The 26,455-nt window shown below is 45.8% G+C and overlaps 1 protein-coding gene across 1 annotated transcript in view; it reads left to right on the top strand.

The window, feature by feature from the left end:
• The window catches only part of ACE (angiotensin I converting enzyme), a 55,312-nt gene extending 35,610 nt beyond the window's left edge, over nucleotides 1-19,702 (top strand). Inside the window, exons 13-25 of the mRNA XM_081166097.1 lie at nucleotides 1,959-2,095; nucleotides 2,873-3,031; nucleotides 3,942-4,029; nucleotides 6,465-6,608; nucleotides 7,423-7,614; nucleotides 10,351-10,448; nucleotides 11,984-12,156; nucleotides 13,194-13,417; nucleotides 14,281-14,425; nucleotides 15,424-15,522; nucleotides 16,551-16,673; nucleotides 18,130-18,317; nucleotides 18,618-19,702. Coding sequence (XP_081022223.1) covers nucleotides 1,959-2,095; nucleotides 2,873-3,031; nucleotides 3,942-4,029; nucleotides 6,465-6,608; nucleotides 7,423-7,614; nucleotides 10,351-10,448; nucleotides 11,984-12,156; nucleotides 13,194-13,417; nucleotides 14,281-14,425; nucleotides 15,424-15,522; nucleotides 16,551-16,673; nucleotides 18,130-18,317; nucleotides 18,618-18,805 — 1,958 coding nt within the window. The 3' untranslated portion in view covers nucleotides 18,806-19,702. The remainder of the gene's footprint in view (nucleotides 1-1,958; nucleotides 2,096-2,872; nucleotides 3,032-3,941; nucleotides 4,030-6,464; nucleotides 6,609-7,422; nucleotides 7,615-10,350; nucleotides 10,449-11,983; nucleotides 12,157-13,193; nucleotides 13,418-14,280; nucleotides 14,426-15,423; nucleotides 15,523-16,550; nucleotides 16,674-18,129; nucleotides 18,318-18,617) is intronic.
• The last annotated feature ends 6,753 nt before the right edge of the window (nucleotides 19,703-26,455 follow it).

Below are 26,455 nucleotides of genomic sequence, written 5' to 3'. Positions count from 1 at the left end.
CTTTCTCTAGAGCCCGCTTTGAGACAATGCCCTCAGCAGTGCTGTACGGCAAATTCACGCGGGTACCAATGCATGCGCGTCTCTGCTCCTGTATGTCTAATAAGGTAGAATCTGTCACACACATTCTTCTATTTTGCGAATTTTATAGTGAAGAATGAGTTCAACTTATTTTGCCGCTTTTATCAAAATTTATACCCCTACAACATTATTTGGAATCCTCCCCAGAAAGATTCTGGAAGATTCCTCAAGCGCAATATCATATGAGGTGGCCAAATTTTGCACTTTAGTAATTAGGAAGCGTAAATCTCCTCTGTTGAATGGCACACTGCGAAGTTCCCTTGTGTAATCTTTTTCGTTTCTGATGTTGTTGTTGATTTCTTGTTGTTTGATCTTGTGGTGTTTAGTGTCACTGCTTTTGCCGCAATAAAACTTGAACTTGAACTTGATAATCCACAAGGAGGCACTCAGCTTGTTTTATATTTTGCAGTGGAACATAGGAATAGAAGTGGCGGCCTCTTACATAAACAGGGGGACAACACAAGACATCCGACTGGGAAGAAATGGCTGATGCAGCTGGAATATGGAGTGGTTTTTGTCTTGTTTGTCTGTGGGAGGAGGAGGACTGTGAGAGCCCTGGGGAACAACTGACTTCACTGCAGGATGACTTTTAGGGAGACCAGGAATAGGGAGATAGCAGGCTGTGCTTTTCTTCTAGCATTGATAAACCACAAGTAAAAAAAGGTAAAGGTACCCCTGCCCGTACGGGCCAGTCTCGACAGACTCTAGGGTTGTGCGCTCATCTCACTCTAGAGGCCGGGAGCCAGCGCTGTCCGCAGACACTTCCGGGTCACGTGGCCAGCGTGACGAAGCTGCTCCGGCGAACCTGCACCAGAGCAGCACACGGAAACTCCGTTTACCTTCCCGCTATAAAGCGGTACCTATTTATCTACTTGCACTTAAGGGTGCTTTCGAACTGCTAGGTGGACAGGAGCTGGGACCGAACGACGGGAGCTCACCCCGCCACGGGGATTCGAACCGCCGACCATGCGATCGGCAAGTCCTAGGTGCTGAGGTTTTACCCACAGCGCCACCTGCGTCCCCACAAGTACTGCTCCTTAAAACACCTGCTCTTTTGCCTCTGGGCTGGCACTTGGTAGGGCAGGAACCGGGCAGCAGCCCTTTTGAGGGTGAGATTTGGCTAGCGAGCTGCTGACTTGACTTTTGCTGTGAAGGGGTATCGACCCCCTTTGTGATACTAATAAGGGGGAGTGCTGCCCTTATCAAAGCAGTGGGGGCCAGCTGTTATGTCTCTCTGCTGATGAGCAGTGCAGCCCTTGTCAGCATCGTGAGACTGGCTCTCCAACATGGAGTTCCATGCTCCTGATGTAACAGATGAGTTGGAAGGTGGGATGAGTTGCCACCGGGTGAATTGGCTGAGCAGCGGATTCTAGAATGTGGGCATCTCCATCTGTGTGCTCATTTTAACTTCCCAATGAGCAAAGGCAGATGCTCAGCTAGTACTTACCTACCACTCATCTGCTGGCTTCTCCTAACATTTCTCTTTAAGGGGACGGGGACGCCAGGGAATGAAAATGCCACAGGTGGGTCTTCAGAGTTACCAGGTCTCAGCCCTGGAGTGTGTTTTAAGTGATAGGGTTTTGTCCAAGAAGTGTGAACCATAATATTAAGAAGGATAGGTTCCCTGAGCATGTTCAGAATGCCTTGTCTTCATCCATGAGTAACCACAGCCAATAATTGCACATCATAGGTAGGGAAGGGAGTTCTGATTCCATCAGAGAATGTAAAATTTCTGCAGGAACCTGGGACTTGTCTCTTTAGAAATTAGGTACTGGGAGTTAACATGCTAGACTAAAAGGAAGAAAGACAGGGAGGTGAGTTAATTTCCCTACTTTTCCCAGCTTTTTGTTTCTCCCTTCCCACCCTTTAACCTTTTCCAGATAAAATAACTGATGAAAACGAGGCTAAAACATTCCTGGCAGACTACAACAGCACAGCCGAAGTGGTATGGAATTCTTACACAGAGGCTTCTTGGACATACAACACCAACATCACAGAGCCCAACAGACAGATGATGGTAGGAAAACCAGCACAGTGCACAGGGAACCTATCCAATGTCCTCTATACCTGAAGGAGCATCTCCACCCCCATTGTTCTGCCCGGACACTGAGGTCCAGCGCCAAGGGCCTTCTGGCGGTTCCCTCACTGCGAGAAGCAAAGCTCAAGGGAATTAGGCAGAGGGCCTTTTTGGTAGTGGCGCCCACCTTGTGGAACGCCCTCCCATCAGATGTCCAAGAGATAAACAACTACAGTCATACCTCGGGTTGAAGTAGCTTCAAGTTAAGTATTTTTAGGTTGCGCTCCGTGGTGACCCAGAAGTAACAGAGTGCGTTACTTCTGGGTTTCGCTGCTTGCGCATGCGCAGTCGCTTAAAATGACGTGATGCACATAAGCGGCGAAACGCGACCCACAGACGTGCAGTCGCTTCTTGCATTTACTTCAGGATGCGAACGGGGCTCCGGAACGGATCCTGTTTGTATCCAGCGGTACCACTGTACCTGACATTTAGAAGACATCTGAAGGCAGCCCTGTTCAGGGAAGTTTTTAATGTGTGACTAAAATACAAAGATTAATGTATTTTTAATCTTTGTTGGAAGCTGCCCAGAGTGGCTGGGGAAGCCCAGCCAGATGGGCAGTGTACAAATAATAAATTATTGTTGTTGCTCTTATTAATAGGGGCGACTAGACAGTTGTGGCAGTGCTGGAGTTAGAGAATGAGCTCGTCCTTTCCCCCTCTGTGAAAGAAGTGTGCTAGCTAATGCCCCTCCCTCTCTCTCCCATATGTGCCTTGCAGTTGCAAAAGAACATGGAAATGTCAAACCACACCTTGCAGTACGGCCTTCGGGCTCGGATGTTTGACCCTACTGATTTCCAAGACCCTACAATAAAACGTATCCTGAAGAAACTGAGTGACATAGAGCGGGCAGCCCTACCTGACGCACAGCTGAGGGAGGTGAGAGCGAACCATAGAGTCGTAGAATTGCAGAGTTGGAAGAGTCCCCAAGGATAATCTGGTCAACCCCCTGCAATGTAGGAATCTCAGCTAAAGCATCCTCGACAGATGACCACTCAACTCTGCTTTAAAACCTTCATTCCATCCTTGTTCTTGATGTAGATCTTCACTCACCCCTTCTTCCCTGGTGGGGAGATAGGGGTGCCATCTTGTGGTTCACACCAGGTGCCAAAATGTATTGGGCCCAGGACATAGCAAATCAGTTATGGAACTTCCTATCCATGGAGACCTACAGAATTGCCCTGTTCTTCGCTTTCATGGAAGCTGGTGGGGGTTTTCATCTGGTAGAGGTTTAAGGTGGAAGGAGTGATGTTATTATCCTGACTTGGGTGCTGTTCGTGTGTTTTCTTAATGAAGATGTTTGTATGGGATGTTTTATGGGTGTTTTTTAAATTGCAGGCTGTTTGGGGACTTGTTGAAAACAGAACTTAAAAACCTGGAATTAATAAATAATGTGTAGTTAAGTCCCCAAGGGACAGTTCTGTAATGAGGCCCTAGATCCTTGGAATTGAGTGTGTTGAAAATTAAGCTGGAGACATAAATAAAGAGCTTTCTAAGAGGCAGGCAAGCAGTACACCAGAATATGAGCACAATTGTGTTTCATTGCTTGCACAAATTCAGCATAGCAGGGCTCATCCAGCATGTTGACACAAGTATTTGTCTGGGGAGTGAAAGCAGGAAGCAGATGCACGATCAAGCCATAACAATAAAACATTTCTGTTCAATTCAAATGCATATGATAATACAGTTTCCGCCAATAGTCCTTGGATCTCGTCAGGCAAATGATGCCGAGGAGAGAAGCCCATATTTTACCTCCTAAGCAAATGAATCCTTTTTTTTCCCCTTTCAGTATAATCAGCTCCTCTCAGACATGGAGACAATTTACAGCGTAGCCAAAGCCTGCACTGGAAACACAAGTTGCAAGTCCCTGGATCCTGGTAAGTCATTTATACATCTCCTGGCCATAGCTGTCAACTTACAGATTTGAAAATAAGGGACCAGCAGCCAAAATAAGGGACCTGCAGCCTCACCTGTTCCAGGCACTCCAGTCTTCCTGTCCTCCTGCAGTCTGGTCAAACTCATGCTGGTAGCTTCGAGAACACTGTCCCACCAACTTTGTAACCAGAGGTTCAACTGAATAGAATCTGAATCACATGCACCACAAGGCCTATGCAGCCTCAACTTAAGATGGCCCCCCGGCCTGGCTTTGCACTGCAAAGTTTGCAGCAGCACATGCAACAAAATGGCATCCAGCATTCAAAAAACCCCTCAGCTTGCATTAACTAGCCACACACAAGGCATGCAAGCTCCACCCCCCCAGTCATTCTTAGACTTCTTATTGGGTGAGCAACACAGCCAAGCAACACAGTTGGAGCCTCCCTCCTCCCTGGCCGGCAGGGAGGGAGGGAGAGGAGCTTCTTCCTTTGAAATTTAAGGGACATCATTTGAGGGACATCCATCAATAAGGGACAGCAGCGGGACATGGCGCTAGAATAAGGGACTGTCCCTTCAAATAAGGGACACTTGACAGCTATGCTCCTGACTGATAGGAATCATCTCCCACCACATTTCCCAGCGCCCATGAAAACATACTGGACAAGATAACTTTGTCAGCCTGAGAAGTAGAGCTGGGCAAATTCTATCAGGACTTTGTTTTCGTGGAAAAATAAGAAGAAGGTGCTTTTGGGTATGCACTGAGTGGCTTTCCCGCACCATCGTGTAATCAACAACCAACCTCCACATATCTGGGGGGAAGTATGTTGCAACTTCTGAGTAGTTTTGATAGCCCCATAATGTTTTGACGTAGAAGTCAATCCCTACTAAGAAGTCATAAGGATGTAAGAGGAGCTGTGCTGGATCAGACTAAGGGTCCGTCTAGCCTAGCATCCTGTTCCCACGGTGGCTAACCAGGTGCCTATGAGAAACGCACAAGGAGGACATGACCACAACAGCACTCCTCACTTCCTGGTAACTAGTATGAAATATACTCAGAGTCGAGTGTGAATTACGTGCTCCTTATTCAGCTCATAGTAGCAATGAATGAAACTTTCTCCAAAACGTCTAGCTATATATACATTATTTACACAATGGGCCCCACGTGATTGGCTAATTCTGGGCTGCTCCTGTAGGCCAATCAGGTTGTAGATTCACCTCCTCCAGAAGCCTGATTGGCTGCTCCTGCAGGCCAATCAGGTTGCTGATTCACTTCCACCTGGAGCTGGATTGGATGGCTCCTGCGGACCAATCAGATTGCTGCATTCTGGATCCTATTGTTCTAGGATTCAGCTCAGTACATAACATAGTATTCCACGGCACATGGCCTCTGATACATCATTGGAGAAGACTCTCTTGAAAGTTGGTGGACTCCCCTTCACTGGAGGTTTTTCAGCAGAGGTTGGATGGCCACCTGTCATTGATGCTTTAGTTGAAATTCCTGCATTGCAGAGGGGTTGGACGAGATGACCCTCAGGGTCCCTTTCGACGGTACAATTCTATGATAGACATCGTGACAAGTAGCCATTGGTAGTTTTATCCTCCATGGTTTTGTCTAATCCCCTTTTAAAGCTAACCAGGTTGGTGGCCATTCCATTGTTTTATTATATACTGTGTGGTCTGTCTTGAATATCTCAACCATGAGCTTCATTCAAGTCCTGTGGATTTTAGCAAAGGATGAGAAGTAGTGGGGCGAAACAGCCTTGTTCCTGCCATTAAACTATACGAGGCACATTGAAGTTCATGAGAGCAGCCTGGGTGTGATTTGTTGAACAGAGATAAAAGAGAGGGGGCGTGGCTTGATGAAGAGTAGAACTAGGGCTTTTTTTTCAGCTGGAACTCACCAGAATTCAGTTCCGGCACCTCTCAGGTGGGCGCCATTGCCATCGTAAGGGAACAAGTGAGGCGTTCATTCATGGTGAACTCCAACACCTCTTTTTTCTAGAAAATAGCACTGAGTAGAACAGGCTATGAAACACATTATGTAGGAAGGAAAATCTCTGTGGCGCAGGTGGGCTTTGAGAAAGGATATGAAGGGAGGTAGAGGGAGATGGCTCCACAGTTAAAGAAGTGTACCGTGTTTGTTTGGAGAGAACATAATGGAAGCTCAATAGGTGAGCCTGCACACGGTGTTGGATTTAGGGCAGTGCCAGCCAAGGGGGCACAAAACTGAGAAGATCCATAACTGAGAAAATCCATCAGGGCCGCTGAATTTTGGCCTCGCTCAGAGCGCCATATTACCAGAGTATTACCAAAGTCCACCCCTGCTGCACAGTGCAGAGGGAGCAGAGGCAGGCCAAAGGGGAGAGATATACACATTACAGCACATATGGTGCCTAATCTCATACCTAATTCTTGCTTGTCTTGGCTCTTTGTTTAGAACTCATGGACATCATGGCTCACTCAAGAGACTACAACGAGCTCCTCAATGCCTGGAAAGGCTGGCGGGATGTATCAGGGAAGAAAATCCGAAGCATGTACCAGAAATATGTAGAGCTGAGCAATACGGCTGCCATATTGAACGGTAAGCATGTTTTGCAATGCTGACTGCTCCAACAAAGGGAACAGTGGGTTGTAAGGGCAGAGGATAACTCTTACGAATGCGGAACCCAAACTGTTTGAGGTGAGCCTCAAAAGTCAATGCAGACATGGCAAGCATTGTAGTCTTTTCTTTGTAAGTTGCTCTGAGTTGCCTGTGGCAAAAAAAAAGCGAGTAATAAGAATAATAGCAGAAAGTGTCCCTCAGTGGAAAGCCTACCTTGCCATCAGTAACTGAAGCTTTCCAGCAAAGTCCACTAGTCTAACCACCAGAACAAAGGCATGCACTGTTTTGCTTCTTTGTTGTTGTTGTTTTTTAAACTACAGAGCCACGCAAGAGCAAGGCAGATAGATGCAGATGTCCACAAAGTTCACTTACTCTGTTCCCATGGCAGAATGTCAGACTTGGGAAGGGGGAGCTGGAGCCTTTTAATACTTTAAATGAGGAACTTAGAAAAGATATTCCTTGCTATGGGCTTGCAACATTTCGGTTTGGGGCACCTGGCCAAACCTACCATCAAGCAGAGTGAAACAGCTGCCTTAGACAAGCAGATTTTTTGGTTTCATGGTGAAAGAGTAGCAAGCTATTCATGATTTCATTTATTATGGTTGTATTTTCACTGCCAGGCAGGGGAGAAGGGCTTTTAAGATGTTCTGCCTCAGATGCCCAAATAACTAGATCTGTCTTGGCTTTGAGGGAGGGTGTCACCTGGTGCTCCACCGCAGGCAGTAACACCAGCCCTGGGGACACAACTGGAGAAGATGAAGAAGGGCTTCTATATTCTCATGTTCATGTGCAGGTCATTCGGACAATGGTGCTTTCTGGAGATCCCTGTATGAAACTCCGGATTTGGAAGATGTTCTGGAGAAAATCTGGGAAGAGCTTCAACCATTGTACCTCAATCTTCATGCTTATGTGCGCCGGGCTCTCTACAAGAAATATGGTGAAGGTCACATCAACCTCAGGGGCCCTATCCCAGCTCATTTGCTAGGTAAGCCTTTCCACACCAAACTCCTGAGCCAGAAGACAATATTGGGCAACTCCCCATTGTCTATGTGATTCTGAAGGCCTACTCCATGGTTGCTTTTCCTTGTATTAGGCCATGCCTAGCGTCTAGGTTTTTAGGATTAAGGATTTTGTAGGAGGTCTGCAGCATATTTTGCCAAATGCACATTTGTTGAGCATAGCATATAGTGGCTCTTAGATATGTTCCTTACACATGGAGAAAAGTTATCAAGAGAGGCAAAATATAATCAATGATGCTATTAATTGACCTAACCTAAAAGTCAGCTTATCTGACTATTATAAGGTTGCCTTAAAATGCTTACAGTGTTAAAATGCTTGTTGTTGTTGTTGTTGTTTAATATTTATACCCCACACATCTGGATGGGGAAAAGGCTGAGTTGCAAATAAATTCAGGGGAATTAGGAGGAAAGAGGAAGAAATAGTGACATTTTCCAAAAGTCAGACACTGTAGGCTAGGTGTTGGGATGAGCAATTTGGAACTAGGTGTATAGGACATAAAGTGGCAATGAAGGATTACTGAAATTGTTAAGAGCTGCTATCTATAGAATCACAGAAGTTCAGAAAGAATTGAGAAACTGTCAGGTATCAAAACTGCAAAGGCTATCAAGAAATTGGGTTCAGGATGGGACATGACTAAAAGCTGTGGCCTTAGAGAAGACATGGAGACAGGATATGGAAAAAAATATTTTGAGTGACCAAAATTGGGGTCTTAACAGACATGCTAAGACATAAAAAGGGAGAAGTTGACTAGTTTGGGACCCTTAGCAAGACTCCAGGAGGCATGGGCAAAGGTGAGATCATGAAAGGGAGCTTTATATGACATCAAAAATAAGAATTGTCCAATCATAATGCCTAAAATTCAGATGTCATAAAGACTTATGTCGTTTTTGAAACTATAAGAGATATGCCTCAACCTCATGAAGGGTCTTCTCTTCTCTTTGACTGGGAGGTCCCACTTTCAGAAGTGACAAATGTCTATTCTGCTTTAATATTGTGAACGTTTAAGCTCTGGCAGTGTGTGGGAAGGTTCATTTTTCTTGCTAAATAATAAACTAAACAATATAATAAACTAAATCATTTCTTGCTAAATAATAAATGCCTTTACAGCGGTACCTCAGGTTAAGTACTTAATTCGTTCCGGAGGTCCATTCTTAACCTGGAACTGTTCTTAACCTGAAGCACCACTTTAGCTAATGGGGCCTCCTGCTGCTGCCGTGCCGCCGGAGCACAATTTCTGTTCTCATCCTGAATCAAAGTTCTTAACCCGAGGTAGTATTTCTGGGTTAGTGGAGTCTGTAACCTGAAGCATGTGTAACCCGAGGTACCACTGTATATACATTTGTCTGTGTTCCGTATTTACCCTGGTCCAGTTGATGTCCCTGCTATTCCACTCACCTCCAGGTTGCAGGAGTTGCTGGGTGTGCTTTTTTAAGCACTGTAGCCTCTTTGCAGCTCTTGAATAATCAGTAAACAAAACAGACAGATTCTTTCAGTGGAAGCAGACAGAACTAACACTTCAATGCTATTCACTGGCCTCTAATTCTCTGTAGATGTCACCACCGAGACAGCCAATGATGCATTTAGTAGCTCTTTAGGAAGCATAAGACGGCGCCTTGAAGGCTGCTGCATAATGACTCTTGAAGAAGATATGCAGAAATGGAGTTAGAGCTGTTCTACACAGCTAGACAAAATATGACCTGGTTTCACTACTTTTCCTTTACTTCTGTAAGCTCTGATTAAGTAATCATAGTATGATCTCCAATCCGCATTGTGGATGGAGGGGAAAGTCTTGTTTAGCGTGGACAGAGTGATGACCCACTGTTCCCATTTGCACTCTCCCCCCCCCAACCCCAACCCCCTGATGGTTTGCGTGCTGGAGCACAGGAATGGGGAACAAGCAGCCTCTAAGGGTTTTCGTATTTTTATTTTATTTTAAAAAATGAAACGAAACAATTGCTGGGGGGAAAGAGTGAGTTGTCTTGCTCCTGCTAACACGTTCATGAATATTCAAGAGATGTCTGTAACATTTCCAGAAGCGCTTTCTATATGGCAATGGCAATAATTACTGGATGCACTTCCTGGGATGTCACCTTATCACATTTCTCCCAGGTGCAAAACATAGCACTCTGAGCAGTTCACAGAATGTGATATTCCTCTAACTGAAGCCCAACTTTGAGAGAAGACATGGGAAGCGAAACATGCACTTCTCGATCAAGTGGAAAGACCACTATTATACACATTGTACCTCTAATATAGTGGGAGCCAGTGAGGTGTAGTGGTTAAGAGCGATAGACTCGTGATCTGGTGAACTGGGTTCGCGTCTCCGCTCCTCCACATGCAGCTGCTGGGTGACCTTGGGCTAGTCACACTTCTCTGAAGTCTCTCAGCCCCACCCACCACACAGAGTGTTTGTTGTGGGGGAGGAAGGGAAAGGAGAATGTTGGCCGCTTTGAGACTCCTTTGGGTAGTGATAAAGCGGGATATCAAATCCAAGCTCTTCTTCTTTAGAAATGGGAAGGAAGCTATTGGAGAACAAAGTTATTGATTGTCTAGTGGGGGCTCCATCCATATGAATTCACCTTGAATCACCCAGCCCTTCTTCCCTCAGAAAGTGGATGTTGGATCTAGTTGTTGTCTTACCCTTGGGTGGGGGGCTTCTTTGCCCCCTACCTACGCATTAACTCTATTTTCTGTTTCCTAGGAAACATGTGGGCACAGTCATGGTCAAACATCTTTGAACTCGTCATGCCCTACCCCAACGCCATCAAAGTGGATGCAACACCCGCCATGAAAAGCCAGGTTGGTGCAGCTAGGTTTTATTCAATTATTATTTGAAACGGTTTCTCTTGGGGACTAGTCTGAACCTTCATCCTGTTTAGAAGCTCCCCAGGGCAAAAATCTAAGGGAATTATTTAGCAACCTTTTAAGGTGGGGCTCAAGGTTGTTGAGTTGTTGAAGTAGCATCCAGTTCCCCTTAACTGTACTGAAACTTTTAGCTCTCAAGGAAGGTGCTTCGGAGAGCATGTAGAATGCCTTTTCTTGGTATCTACCCAGCCTAATATCCACAGTTCCAGGCCAGGAAAGGAGATTCCAGGTGGGCCAGAAAAAAACCACTAGTTTTCTGCCCTTACTTCCTGCTTCTCTCTGTACAATGGTACCTTGGTTTTCGAACAACTTAGTTCTCAAATGTTTTGGCTCCTGAACACCGCAAACTCAGAAGTGACTGTTCCAGTTTGCGAATGCTCTTTTGGAAGCTGAACGTCCAGTAGGGCTTCTGCGGCTTCTGATTGGCTGCAGGAGCTTCCTGCAGCCAATCAGAAGCTGCGCTTTGGTTTCCGAGTGTTTTGGAAGTTGAACGGACTTCCAGAACGGATTCCGTTCAACTTCTAGGGTATGACTATATTTTGTTGTGTATCTGACATATAACATTGTGAATTCTTGGTGCATGTAACAGCCCAGCCAGACCTGTAGGAATCCCAAATCTGCTCAGCTGCAGCTATCAAGAGGAAAGTCTTTTAGACTTTGCAAAATCTTTATGGAAATGAGATTCTACAGAGGTAGGGCAGGCCCCAAGGATGACTTCCTTTGTGCTTTTGTACTGTATTTGACACATGGGTGTTTTTAGATTATGGGAATGTTTAGGGAAAGGACAGAGAACCTTTTCCAGCTCAATAGCTGCATCCCCTTCTGTGCAACCTTCAGGGGACCAAATGTCATTGGTGAGCAGGCCCAGAGGCAAAAGTGGGTGGAGAAATTTGTACAACAGGCTTGTTTACACACACACACACACACACACACACCCTTCTCTGTCCTTCGTTCAGGCAAGCAAGAGGCATTATCAGAGTTCAATTCCAGCCAGTGGGGAGAAACACCCAAGGATGCTACAACGAAGGGGCATGTTAGGAATGCGGCTGAGGAAAGGGTGTGGCCTAGCAAGAATATTGAGGGCCTGATGGAGAAGTGTGGAGGGCTATATTCCGCCCTTGATTTAGGGTTTGGCTCCTACACCTCATCTGTCAACATATCACGTTCCCATGCCAAATATTTTGCAGATCTTTTTCCTGTTTTCAGCTAGCAGGTAACATTACGCTGCAGCAGAAGCAGAAAGAATCGAGCCAGAAGGGGCGAGGCTTTCACAATGACCTTGCAGGTTCCATGCGACTGTTAATTTCAGGGTCCTGTGTTCGAGCCCCACATTCAGCAAGGGGCATTGCAAGGGGTTGGATTGGATGACCCTCACGGTCCCTTCCAACTCTCCGATTCTATGTGCTCTTCGTCCATCTCTCTGCTGGTTTTTCAGCTTGCCTCTTCTACACTCGCTCTCCTTTCTGCAGGGCTGGACACCAAAGAAGATGTTTGAACAATCTGACAGCTTTTTCCAATCCCTGGGTCTCATCCCTATGCCACCTGAGTTTTGGGAAAAGTCCATGCTGGAGAAGCCAACAGATGGGAGGGACGTGGTGTGCCATGCCTCAGCCTGGGACTTCTTCAACCGCAAGGACTTCAGGTGCTTCCATGGTGACTGGGTGGAGAAGGGCTGGAGGCAGTAGAGTCTTCTTTGTCCCTCCACTGCCATGGGCCTGTGGTCATGCAGTTCACCACCATCTTGACCCTTGGGTAGATCCATAAAGGGGAGGCTATCCTCTTACCCTTCTGTGCTTTGGCTGCCAGTGTGGTGTAGTGGTTAAGAGTGGTGGACTCGTAATCTGGTGAACCGGGTTCGCGTCTCCGCTCCTCCACATGCAGCTGCTGGGTGACCTTGGGCCAGTCACACTTCTCTGAAGTCTCTCAGCCCCACTCACCTCACAGAGTGTTTGTTGTGGGGGAGGAAGGGAAAGGAGAATGTTAGTCGCTTTGAGACTCCCTAGGGTAGTGATAAAGCGGGATATCAAATCCAAACTCCTCTTCTTCTTCTTCTTCCTCTTCCTCTTCCTCTTCTTCTTCCTCTTCCTCTTCTTCTGGGAGAGAGTTTACCCCCACTGCCACGTAACAATCTCCCCCCCCCGAAGAGATTCTGCCTTCTCTTTTCTTGAAGTTGGTTGTTCACTTCTCCAGGTCCCCACATGGCTTGACCATGCGACTTGCTGTGCACCACTCTGCATAGCCCCCCCAAAAAATCAGGGTCTACATGTCCCCCCCCCCACATTTCCACCTGCACCAATGCCACATCTTTGCTGGGATTAGATATGGCTCTGTTTCCCACCCTTGTCTGCTGGGCTATTTGCTCCAAAAATCCAGGGTTCAGGTGGGTTTTTCAGCTTTGGGTCAGGTGAGTGAGAGAGAGGGAGGCAGACGTCTTCATTGCAATTTGTGGCTCTGTTCACTTGCATAAATCATCTGGCTGCATAAATCATCTGGAGCCATTACTCTATTAAAAAATCTTTCAGCAATCTGCCTGCTCTCATGCCTGACTCTCGGTTGGCTGGTGAGTGAACTAAATTGGCTGTTCCTCTTTTCCAGCTCTAAATTTCCCTTCCATTTCACTTTCCCTTCTATTATTTTACATGGCCGTGACACCTTTCCCCCATCTTTCTCTTGCTTCAGGATTAAGCAATGCACCTCTGTGAATATGGATGACCTAATAACAGTTCATCACGAGATGGGCCATGTCCAGTACTTCCTGCAGTACAAGGACCAACCAATCTCGTTACGTGATGGGGCCAACCCAGGATTTCATGAAGCCATCGGAGATGTTATGGCCTTGTCAGTGTCTACCCCAAAGCACCTGTACAGCATCAAGCTGCTGAGTCAGGTGGAAGACAACCCAGGTAAGCAGGAGGGGACCACATGGGGACACTTAGTTGCAAAGTGCTCTCAGCAGCAATTCTTTAGAATTTTTGAGCTTTGTAAAACACCAGTGTTCATGATATCTTATAATTTGCCAAAGCAGAGGTTGAAATGGGCATATGCTTCCCAGAACCAAGTCTCAACACACTTTGCCCCAGATCCCACAGACTCAAAAGCAGGGATGCACTTAACCATTGTTGTGTTGCCTTTCAACCCAGATTGGCTTTTCAAATTGGCTTGGAATAAACTGAATTATAGAGGGACGCGGGTGGCGCTGTGGGTTAAACCACAGAGCCTAGGGCTTGCCGATCAGAAGGTCGGCGGTTCGAATCCCCGCAACAGGGTGAGCTCCCGTTGCTCGGTCCCTGCTCCTGCCAACCTAGCAGTTTGAAAGCACGTCAAAGTGCAAGTAGATAAATAGGTACCGCTCCGGTGGGAAGGGAAACGGCGTTTCCGTGTGCTGCTCTGGTTTGCCAGAAGCGGCTTAGTCATGCTGGCCACATGACCCGGAAGTTGTACGCCGGCTCCCTCGGCCAATAAAGCGAGATGAGTGCCGCAACCCCAGAGTTGGCCACGACTGGACCTGATGGTCAGGGGTCCCTTTACCTTTACCTTAAACTGAATTAGACACCATAAATGTTGACTGACTAGCCCTTGTTTAAGCATGTGATGCAGGCATAAGATTGGTTGTGGGAACTTGTGGGATTTAGGAATTTGATAAATAAGGTGTTGGGAGGTAAAGGGTGGGATACATGGAATGTAGTAAGACCACCAGGAGAGATGGGGCAGAAGGTTAAGCACTGGGGTCTAAGACTCTTCTTGTTACTTTCTTTCTCCTGGCCAGAGAGTAACATCAACTACTTGATGAGCATTGCACTAGATAAGATAGCCTTCCTACCCTTTGGCTACTTGATGGACCAGTGGAGATGGAAAGTGTTTGATGGGCGCATTCCATATGAGGAGTACAATCAACAATGGTGGAATCTTAGGTGGGTATTAGGTAGCTGCCTGGAGAAGGAAACTATCTGACAATTTGGTTGTGCTGCATCATGGCTGAGTTCTGCCCATATGTTTATGCTGGGAGCAAGCTTGACTCAGAACTGAGTGGAGGTGAAGAGCAAACATGGCCTGGTTTCTGAAAATGTGGGTAGAACATTGCTGACTTTCCCCAGGTGGTGTTCAAGGTCAAAATGGAGCCTCCCGTACTGGGGGTTGCCCAGGGTGCTACTTTGGAAAGTATTCCCCTTCCAGACATGTCCATGATGTGTATATTTTGGCCACAGAAAATCTAGGGTAGGAATGGAGAATCTGTGGGCCTCCAGATGTTGGATTCCAATTCCCTTCTGCTCCAGCCAATGTTGGAGAGGATGGAAGTTGTAATCCAGTAATCCCAGAGGGGCCACATCCCTGCTCTATGGGATGAAGAAAGTATTGAAAGTAAGTCTCTTTCTGGGGCAAATAAAAGCATGCCAGTAATTGTGGAAATAGGTTGTTGACGATTCCCAGGGGGATCTGAAGAAAAACAAGCCCCTCCAGCTACACAATGGCCCTGTCCTGTTCCTCTATCCTCCGGAGCAAGGATAGAGGAACCTTTTTTACCTTGTGGGTCACAGGCCAGGGGTGAGCAGCAGGGCCAGAGGCAAGTGTGGGTGGAGCAAAGAATTTGACTTTTACCTTTGTACAGTAAACTACTTTATGGGCATGCAAAAGCCAGAGGTTCCTACACAGAGACACACAAATAGGCAAGCAATTAAGCACGATTCAAGGGAATATTCCAGCAATCCAAAAGCACTCAAGAGAGGTGTGGCCCGGAAAGAGCCCAAGAAGCTATAGAGAAGGGCCTGGAGGGGCTCTGTTTGGTCCCAAGATTTCAGGTTCTCTCATCCTTGTTCTAGGTTGGACACCCTGTGAGATCAGCACTCAGTGTTGGTTTTTGGCTGGTGATTTCTCTCTCCCCCCCCCTCCTCCTTTTATCCCAACTGCATAGGTTGAAGTACCAAGGTTTATGTCCTCCTGTGCCAAGATCAGAAGAAGATTTTGACCCAGGGGCAAAATTCCACATTCCTGCAAATGTCCCATATGTCAGGTAAGGAGGTGATTCCCTACCTGGTCTGAGTTATTTAGAAAAAGTTAGGCCAGAGTGTCCCGTCTTAAGGGCTGTTTCATTTGAATACGGTCCAAGAGATGATAAATACAGATAAAATAAAAGTGGATAAATATAAAGAATTAAGTAGGAAATTCCTATTGAAATGGTATAGAACCCCGGCGCAACTGGCATACATAGTTAAAGGATTGAGTCCTAAGTGCTGGCACTGCGGTCAAGAGTTAGGGGTATATGCACATATGTGGTGGGAGTGTATTTGTGTGAAGGAATATTGGCAAAAGATTATAAAGGTTATTTCTGATGTATTTCAGGTTAAGATAGAAGTCAATAGAGAAATGCTTATCTCAGGAATACTGGGGAATAGTAAAACAGAAAGAAAAGAGCAAGATTGGTATAAAATTATGATCTTAGCCGGCATGCTTATTATTGTATCAGGATGGAAAGAAAAGGATAAATGGACAATGGAAAACTGGAATGACTATGTTTTTGAATATATACAGTCTGATATATTTGAACAGGTAATGACGGAAGATACATGGGAAAACAAATGTCAAAAGATTTTGAATAAATGGACAAGTTATAGGAATTGGATAGCACAGGGGGAAGCCAACCCAAGCATCCAAATTAGAATGCATAATATGTGCACATGGTTAAAGATTTGAAGAGAGAACAATTTGAGGGGGGGGTTAAAGGGAAGGGAGGAAGGGGAAAAAATTAGGATAAATGAGTAGGGAGAAAAGAATATACTGTTATGCATAAGTAATAGGAGGAGGATTTTGATGTATGTTATAGTTAGATTTTCGACCAAAGGATTTTTTTGTAAGTTATTCGACGTCCCTGGAAGTAAGTATGATTATGATGATGAAGAAGAAGAAGAAGAAGAAGAAGAAGAAGAAGAAGAAGAAGAAGAAGAAAGAGTGTCCCGTCTTCAGCTCTGGCCCTTGAGGAGGGGGTGCCGGGAGCAAGTGTGACCTTGGACCTCCCATTCACCTGTTCCATCTCTCTTCCAGATACTTTGTCAGTTTCATTATCCAGTTCCAGTTCCACCAGGCCCTGTGCAATGCTGCTGGCCACACAGGACCCCTGCACAAATGTGACATCTACCAGTCTAAGAAAGCTGGGACAATCCTAGCGTGAGTAGCAAGCCGCATCTGCTGGGTGGGGCTACACTGTAAGACTCTACCATAGAGCTTTCCAAACTTTGTCGCGATACGTTAACCGTGTCAGCTGTGGCGTGGAGGTGTGTCACCCAAATGCTACCTGCGTGGCTCCCGGGGCTGGAAAGGGGCTAGATTAACAACTCTGGTTTGCTAGTAAAAAGTGAATTACTGTGTCGCGAAATGTTGTGTGTCTGAAATGTGTGCCGCTGACATGAAAAGTCTGGAAAGCTCTGCTCTGACTCTTTGGTTAGAAGCTTCAGATATCAGTCCCCTGGGGCCCTCTCAGTCCTTTGGGTGTTCCTGTTTTGACTCACAACGCCCCTTTAAAAAAAGAAGGAAACCGATGTGGAAATATGGAGAACTGAAAAATGAGAAACGGAACGAAACTGAAATTGACATATTCACAGCCCATCCTGACTTGGGTGTAGTAGGACCCGTTACAATGCTAGGTCTTGCAATCCTACTAAAGCCCTGCAACTTGGCAGCATGCAAAATTGAATTCTGATAGGGTGCTGTCAGGATGCTGTCAGCAGTTTCCGGCTGGTTGTCCAGGAAAGTATAAAGACATGGAAAAGCTTCTTACAGTCCTTTTTAAATTTCAAACAATACAGAGAGAGGCTATAGAACCCAGCCTCTTGGATAATGGCATAATCCCGAGTGAATCTCCACCCCCCACCCCCAATCTCTCCCACTTCCTCGTTTGTTGTCGTCATCACCTCCTCTATGGGTGCAGCTAAGTGCCCTCTGTCTTTGAGCTCTTTGCTCTCCTACTTTTAAGGCTCGCCGGTTTCTGGGAGATGGTGGGTCTGGAATGCTTTCTAATGACAACATGTTAGGCGGGTGTTGTTCTGTCTCTCCCACTATTTCCCAGCTTTACCCCTCATCTGCTTCTGAGCTGCGACTTCCCTCAAACCCCTGTTGTAAATCTATACTGTCTTCTTCTTTCTTGTCCCTGGAAGGGTCAGGATGGGGAGGTGGTCTCCCTCATTCCTCCTCCTTTGCCCCAGTCCCTGACATCTGCTAAAGGAGCTGAAATATACTGGGAGTCGAGTGTGGATTTCATGCTCTTTATTCAGCTCATAGTAGTGTGGAATGAAAGTACCCCCAAAATATCTGCTTTATATACATTATTTACACAACGGGCCGCACGTGATTGGCTAATTCCGGGATTCACCTGTAGGCCAATCAGGTTGCAACTCAGTACATAACAGGAGCCCAGGGCTGTCCTATCAGATGCTGGGAACAAAACAATACGAGGTAACATTACCCCCTGTTTGTTAGATTCTCAGAGGGATTGATCTCACTTCAGTGGAAGACAGGGAGGCAGTTCTTAGGTTGTTGCAGCATTTCATCCACCCGCTTCATGTCCTGTGTGTGAATGTGCACACCCACCCCACACACCTTTGTGTCGCTGTTTTGCTTTCCGCAGGAACGCCATGAAGCTGGGCTACAGCAAACCCTGGCCCGACGCCATGGAACTTATCACAGGGCAACGCAACATGTCAGCTGCGGCCTTGCTGACCTACTTTCAACCGCTGACAGAGTGGCTCGCTAATGAGAACAAGCGAAATGGAGAGACTTTGGGCTGGCCAGAATATACCTGGATGCCCTCTGCGGGTACTGAAAGGCTCTGAAATGAGTCAAAATCCCTATAACATGGAAATGGTGGTGGGGGAGGGGAGGGGAGCAGGAGGCTCCCTCTCTTAATTTGATTACTTCAAGGAACTGGCCCATGGTGGCCGTTCCGATACTCAAAGAATCACTAGACTGGACCACAGGTTTTGAAATAATTTAACTGCATTGCAACTTACCCCCTTCTGGCTGAGGGCAAAGAGCTGTTGAGTCCTTTGCCATCCAAGCCATATTCCATTTGAGCTGCCTCCTTCCTTTTTTCTGTTTTTCTTGGTTCCCACCCAGGCCAGGTGCAAGGGGATAACAGAGTCAATTTCCTCGGGATGTCATTGAGCAGCAGTGACGCCGCAGCAGGCCAGTGGACCTTGCTCATCATCGGGCTCTTCCTCTTCATCACGACAATAGTTTTGGTGGCCAAATGCGTCATGAGCAGGCGAGGGGGCAAAGACGGCTTCGAAATGGAGCTGAAATGAGTCTGGGTGCTTCCAAACTGCTGTGCCTCCGTGTGTGCACGAAAAGACTGCGGGCGGCTGTGTGTGAGAGAGGAGTGTGCTGGTCCTAATGAGAGTGTGAATGCGAGTGTGCGTATGTGTATTCATAATATGTTCAATGGACATGAACAGAAATGCAGATGAGCTCTGTGTTTGTGAAAGGTGCAGAGGCTGTCTTTGTTTTACCCACAGGTCTGGAGAGAGTGTGAATGCATGTTTGTGTGCATATATACACAATGCATGCCTGCATACAAGGGTTCCATGACTAATGTGTGTATGCACATGTGTGTACATGGGTTGTGAGTACATGTACATGCATGTATCTCGTGTGTGTGGCCTAAGGCCTACTTCAGGTGTGGACAATTTACTCTGCACATGTACTGACAGATCTGGTTTGTGTGAGCTGCTGGGAGGGATAGCCTCCCTGAAGCAGGCAGTTGTGTCAACAGAGGCATGAGAGGACTCTTCCTTCTAATTACTTCATCAAACCTTTTGATTATGCAAGAGCCAAAGCATTAAAAAAAAAAAATCCCCACACAATTTTTTTTGTAAATATTTGGATTCTTGAAAGAAGAAAAAGGAAGAAGAGGAATGAAGAATCGAGCAAGGTGATCCAATTTGCTCATGGGACTGACTGGACTTCATAAATCAACATGGACTCAATGGGTTTCCTCAAGATTGGAATATATGCATTTGGGGAGCAGGTGAATTATATATGGACTTTGGCCATTCTAGCAGGTTAAATGTTATGCAGCATTAAGCTGTGTTGGGCTTCTCCGAAAGCTGGAAGGACATTGTGTACGTTTTGCATCAGGCAGTTAAAAAAAAAATCTGTTTGGTTCCTGGGTGACAATTAAAATGAATCACAGTCTCCACAAATTTAGTGGCTCTGCCGTTTTATGATAAAGGGGAAGGGAACAGCATGAAATAGACTGCAAGCCAGCCATTGGCTCCTCAGAGAAGGTGTATGTATGAGGAAAGAAAATGAAATAGTTGCTCCCTGGTTAAGTACACACACACCAGAAACTGGCAGCTTTCAGGAAGTCTAGAACCCAAACACATTTTACAAAGGGTGTCTAGTTATGTTTTTGCCTTGTTGCATCAGAAGCAGACACACCAAAAAGAGCCAGATTATTAGCTGAAAATCAGAAACGTCTACAATCTCAAAGGGTAAATTTTATCTCAATCTAGTTGTGTTTTTGTGGTAGGGTTGGGTTTTTTTTGTATGTGTGTGAAGTCTGCTGTTCCTGAGTGTGCGGTTGGACAGGGCGATGCATTCATTGTTTGCTGTTCCACAGACGTTACTGATGGGAAACATTGCTTTAGGCGCTGTGTTTTGAGTCTGTCCCTTGCAAGAAAGTGAATTTGCTCCTAATCCTGACAGCCTGGACTTGAGAGTCAGGAAGAAGATTAAGCAAATGATTCCCCCCCCCCCCGGAGTCTGTTGATTAAAAGCACTGTTAGGGCAGAGCAGCTGAGTTGCCACCATAAGGCTGCTTCCACACAAGGAGGTGGGGGCGGTTGATGCTTCCAGGGGCGACATCTGTGCTCATCTCTTCCTCCAGGGTAACAGGTAACGCTGCACCAGCCAAAACACAAGGAAGGCGCACCTGTAGAGTGACTTGTGGCACAATACCAATGATTTTTAAATGGGTTGAATAATTGCATCAAAGAGCTGGAAGGGGATCAAAGGCAACCGAGCCAGTTCAGTGTACGTAGTCGAGACCAATGTGTGGCACACTGGTACCCCCAGAAAGCTGCCCGCAGATCAAATAACTCACCCAATCAAAAGAGCCACGCAGCACGTAACTAATTTGGCACATATGCCCAGTCAAACGACCCTGTGCTCTGGTGCAGACAAGTACTGTATATCTCTACTAGAAAAAAGAAGACTGTAATGAATTCTTCAGCTGTGATTCCTGGACCAGGTGATTCTTGGGGTCTCTTTTAACTCCACATTTCTATGATTCTGTGATCGTTTGGCAGTGATAAACCGCTATCATCAAAGCAGGTCCCTGCTTGTAATTCTTTCTATGGCCATGAGATGTCCCCATCTGATTCTCCCCCTCTGCTGTACCACATTTGCTGCTAAAGGGAAACAGGACAGCTGTGAACTGAATCTGATAGAAGGGGAAGCTAGTTGGATGTTGGAGTGGGGGAAATAACGCCATCATTATTCCTCAAGGCACAGACTACAGGCAGTAAAAGAGAATTGCCTTTGTCCTCTGTTCCCTACACCTGCCCGATGTTCCACAAGATGTGTGTCTATCCTAGAAGTTTGAGACCTGGCTTCTGAAGGAGAATTCATTCCAGAAAGGTTCATAACTGTTCCCAAAGCGAGCTGCCCTTCAGCTTTCAACAGCAGTGCAAGATAATGCCAATGCACCGAGAGAAATAATGAGCTTTGAAAACAGATTGCAGGGCTGAGTCGGAACTGTAAATTATGGCAGGGGGTTGGACTCGATGGACCTTGTGGTATCTTCCAACTCTATGATTCTATGAATCCTCAAGTGGAACCTGGCAGGAGTTTAGTATTTCCTAGCTCATTTGGTAGGGCCTGAGTCTCTTAATCTCGGGGTTGTGAGTTCAAGTCCCACACTGGGCAAAAGAGTCCTGCATACAGGGGTTAGACTAGATGATCCTCATGGTCCCTTCCAACTCTACAAGTCTATGATTCTATTAAGTCCACAGGGTGTGTGCTGGATATTTCCCTGCCCTGCCACCCAAAAATGTAGCAAACATTTGAGCCAGCTGATTCATCGGAGAAAACTGCTTTATCTTTAAAACTGGAAATTCCTTCTGGAGGAAAATAAAGTAAAATTTTGATAGTCAGGAGATTGAATATTTTCTGGATTGCAGGTGTTGGAGGAGGCAGGCAAGATCGAGATGGACATGATGAAAGAATCTGTTTTTCCGATGGTCTGCCTTTTCTCTGACTTGGGTTCGATGGTGGAAGAAAGATGGAATCTAAATGTAAGATATCTGTGAAAGTAGATTCTGGTTTCTGTTTCAAGCAGGAAGTCAAGGGGCATAAAACGAACCAGCAATATTTCTTTTTTTAATAATATTTTTTTATTCATTTTCAAATACAGATTTATACAACCATATCACATTTTATCACAGATTCCTCTTTTTTTGACTTCCCTCAGTTTCTCTGCCAATCTTCCGTTTTAATTATATTGTTAACGCATTTCCTAATTTTAATATACCCTCCCCAGTCTTATGAACCAGCAATATTTCTTAAGCAGCCTTCCCTTCTTTTCACAAACCTTGATTTTGCAGACTTGCAGGAGCATGAACTGAAACCAGTGCCGTAGCGTGGGGGGTGCAGGGGGGGCCGGCGACACCGGGCGCAACATCTGGGGGTTAGGGTTAGGGGGCGCAAATCCACGGGTTAGGGGGCGCAAATTACTTGCCTTGCCCCGGGCGCTGACAACCCACGCTACGCCACTGACTGAAACCACAGCTCCTGATAAATTGAACTCCACAGAAAGTACTGCAAATCATTCACAACCCTGAGTACAACTGGCGGATACTGGCCCTTTTCTTTTTTGCATCTAATTGGACTGCTAAATAAACATATTATCTGAACATACTGTGGAGGCTGCTCCTCTAAATGCTTCTCAGTCTGGTAAGACGGTTTGGATTCATTTACTACAGAGTTTACAACCTTGAACTTCTAGCCTTTCATTTATATTTTATAAGATGCTTCCATCCTATCACCAAGTAACGGAAGAGAGAGAAAATTGCTCTAGACTGAAAAGCAATTCAGTGTTTAGTGCTTGATGATGAAACACAAACGGCTGCTCCCTTTAAAGGCTCCCTCTTGGCAGCCTCCCACCCCCCACCTCTGCAAAGTGCAACACTATTTCCAAGTCAAGATTAATTTAAGGGATCAGATGAGATATTCTGACCCTGGCCTCAGGTGGTGGTGGTGGGAGGAAACCCTCTCTGTTAAAATGCGGGCAACGTCTGAACTTCATAAAACTGCCAACAGAAACTGTGTGGCATTATGGATGATAAGATTCTCCAGTTGCTGCAATTATCTTGCTGTTCATTCAAACGACCCCTTTGCAGTATCCCTGTTTAATATCTGCTGTGTCATCCATAATACGGCTCAAAAGCATACTAAAACAATAGATTTCTTCCAGTGCATAAAGAGGCGGGACTGATAGGCTGTTAATGATAATGCTTGAGTTAATTCATCTAGAATGAAAGCCACCAGCGCTGGATTTAGGGCAGTGCGTGCGCGCGCGCACACACACACACACACACACTGCTCCGAGTCGAAGGGGCACAAAATTCAAAAAAACAACTACAACTGTACCAAAACGAATTATTGTGAAAATTAAGAAATATTGGGTGGAAGGGTGCCAAATTTTGGCCTCACACAGGGCACCATATTACCAAAGCCTGCCCCCGGAGTCACACCCAAGGACCCTTGGAAAATTAAAGACAAATGAAGGTTGACATAACCTTAGCGTAAAGGTAAAGGGACCCCTGACCATTAGGTTCAGTCGCAGATGACTCTGGGGTTGCGGCGCTCATCTCGCTTTATTGTCCAAGGGAGCCGGCGTACATCTTCCGGGTCATGTGGCCAGCATGACTAAGCCACTTCTGGCGAACCAGAGCAGTGCACAGAAACACCATTTACCTTCCCACCGGAGCGGTACCTATTTATCTACTTGCACTTTGACGTGCTTTCAAACTGCTAGGTTGGTGGAAGCAGGGACAAAGCAACGGGTCAAACCGCCGACCTTCTGATTGGCAAGCCATTATTTCTCTTTCAAAAATCTAGCATGTTTATTTAAGATCATCACCCCCATACACTTTTCTACTTCTGCCCCCCCCCCACACCCCATTTCTTTTCTGGTGCCATCACTGCACATTAATAACTGAAAAAGTAAGCATTGTTTTGAAAGTTGTCTCCAGTACCGAGAGAGAGGACAACAGGTTGTGTCTAGGTGTGTTGGCATTTTCAGCTGCCATTTCTAGATTGCATTTTGCTTGTACCAAGATGCTTTTCAGCCCTGCTGCTTCTGCTGTGCTGAGCTATTTTCCCCCAGGAATTACAATTTGGCTTGTAAGCTCCTTTTAGAAATGCAAAGATTTGCCCAAACCACTCCACTTACAGAAGGAGTGGCTTTGGTTTCAGCTTGTTGATTTACTTTGCTGACAGTAATGGGGTCTGTTGGGTTCACTGTGTAAACAGGATGCTTTCTCAAACATCCTGCCTTTTTCAACAGAAAAAAGGGGGGGAGGCTTTCAAGAGAAAGGGGGTAGTGAATGAAAAGAAGCAAAGAGGGAAATCAAAGGATTTGGTGTGAGAGATGTATTGATCATGAGTTTTCTCCAGATTGTGCACACATCAGTTGTCTCTGCAGGCCCAGAAAACATGTAATGTAACCGCCGCAATAGAAAATCAAATCCATGACCCGAAGAGACACAGAGAGTCAGTCACTTTGCCCATGGTTGCAATCCCTTGTGTTACCAATTTGTATGTATCCGAAGAAGATGTTGCAGGAGAGAACCAGTCTTTGAATTCCTGATTAGATGGTTCCAGGAAGGCAAGCAATTGAAAATGAAACCTCACATTTTATTGGAAATCTGTGACCAGTAAAATCCACTCCCTTTGTAAAGACAAAGACCGTATTTTTCGCTCTATAAGATGCACCAGACCACAAGACGCTCCTAGTTTTTGGAGGAGGAAAACAAGAAAAAAATATTCTGAATCTCAGAAGCCAGAACAGCAAGAGGGATCGCTGGGCAGTGAAAGCAACAATCCCTCTTGCTGTTCTGGCTTCTGGGATAGCTGCGCAGCCTGCATTCACTCCATAAGACGCACACACATTTCCCCTTACTTTTTAGGAGGGGAAAAGTGAGTCTTATAGAGCAAAAAATATGGTAATTGTTTGGCTCAGTTATAATATGTTTCATATTTTATATCAGGCATCTGTTTGACTAATCAGAAATATGCTTAGAGGTTAGTTCCACCTCCCTGATGATTTGGAGCTTACATTAGAAATGTGCTAGTTGGTTTGGGCCAAAATTTAGACTTGGATAGGGGAAAATTAACCTGAGGCTGTATATTCAGAAGCAAAACACTGGAAAGTTGTCTGCTCAGGATTTGCTGCAGGGGTGAAAAATCCCAGGCACGCTAGGTGGCAGTATTGAGCTACTGGGGTTCACCACTGCCATAGTCAAGAATTCCAGCAGCAATAGGAAAGCGAGGCAAATAATTCTGGTATTTGTATTATTTTGCAAAAGGCAGCATGCCTAAAACTGTACCTGGGCTACCCCAAAAAGCATACCTACCCATCCCCCACACCTGCTCAAGCAATGCAGGAGAAGAATAAAAAGTTCCATGAGATAAAAAGCCAAAGCTACACTCTGACTGAAACGTGGCACTTGCTGTGGCCTCTGCTTCTGCGTTGAAGGCTAACATCAGAAGGAATTTGCCCCGCTTTTGTGTTTGTGAAGTGCCCTGGAATATTAATTGAAAGGATCCCTGGAAAACTGTAATGCAGAGATGGTAATGGACTGTAATTCGCTTAGACCAATTTCATGCCTGAAAAATTATGTAGTACAACAACCGAGAAAAGGAAGCGTACCCTTAGAATGGCCATTCTTCTTCTGGCCTTTGGGCAAGGCAGAGAGGGGAGGAGTACTCTGTAGAGTTTTCTCTCTCTCTCTAGCGAAGGTCATTCTGAAGGAGAACAGCAGGAAGGACATTTTGGCAAGGAGGAGACCGCAGTGGCAGCAGCCTATTGGATCTGGTGTTGCAGGAGCTCCAGAAGGAACAGGGAATGGAAGGGGTGAGTTAAATACGGAGAAGTCATAAAACCTGGGTCTGGTGCCAAGGGAAGACGATTCTACTTGACCAGTGGGGACCTGCAACAAAGCATTGCAACATATCGCCAGCCCCTAACAGGAGTGCTTCTCAGGAAGTTGGGAACTGGCACCTTATAGCACTATTAGAAATTCACAGAAGACATTTTCCTTTCCTTTCCCACTCTCCTAGAAACTTACCCAGCAGTGTTATAAAATCCTAAAGGGCTCAAGAGTCGTGCTTGAGGGGAAAGTGGTAGCGTGGGCAGAAGGCTGGTGGTCCACTTGCACACCACCCACAAAAAGGATCTGCACCACATTTCAAAAGATGGTACAAATTTGCATACAATTTGCATAAGCTAGTTCAAATGCATGGAGGCAAATTTATAAACCATTTCAAGTAGGTAATTTTTTCCAGAAGGCAAGACAATTAATTTCCCAGCCAAATCACGCCGAATAATTAAAAAAAAAACTTTAATTAATTTGCACCCCAGCCCATCAGTTCCTCTGCAGTTAATTTGCTCCCAATTAATTCCCCTACCCAAATCCTGCTCCAAAATCATTTCCCTTCCAATTAACTGCCCCAGCTCATCAGTAACAGCTACCCACTTCCAATTAAGTAAATAAATAGGGTGCCTGGGTGTGCAAATCCGTGGCAGGAGGTCTTACTGTGAGATGAGCTGGCTGGTAGGTGGTGGCCTTCCTTCGACTAAAAACTGAAATAATTCAAAGGCAAGCCAGCTGCTCCCACGCCATGCTGCAAATTGAGTCTTCAAATGCCTTTGGAAAAAGGATGGTGCTTCC

This window comes from Podarcis bocagei, assembly GCF_964188305.1.
Source record: "Podarcis bocagei genome assembly, chromosome: 13".
In the NCBI taxonomy this organism is placed as follows: domain Eukaryota; kingdom Metazoa; phylum Chordata; class Lepidosauria; order Squamata; family Lacertidae; genus Podarcis; species Podarcis bocagei.
The sequence above is the reverse complement of the archived record's forward strand: the minus strand, read 5'-3'. Positions and strand labels throughout refer to the sequence as shown.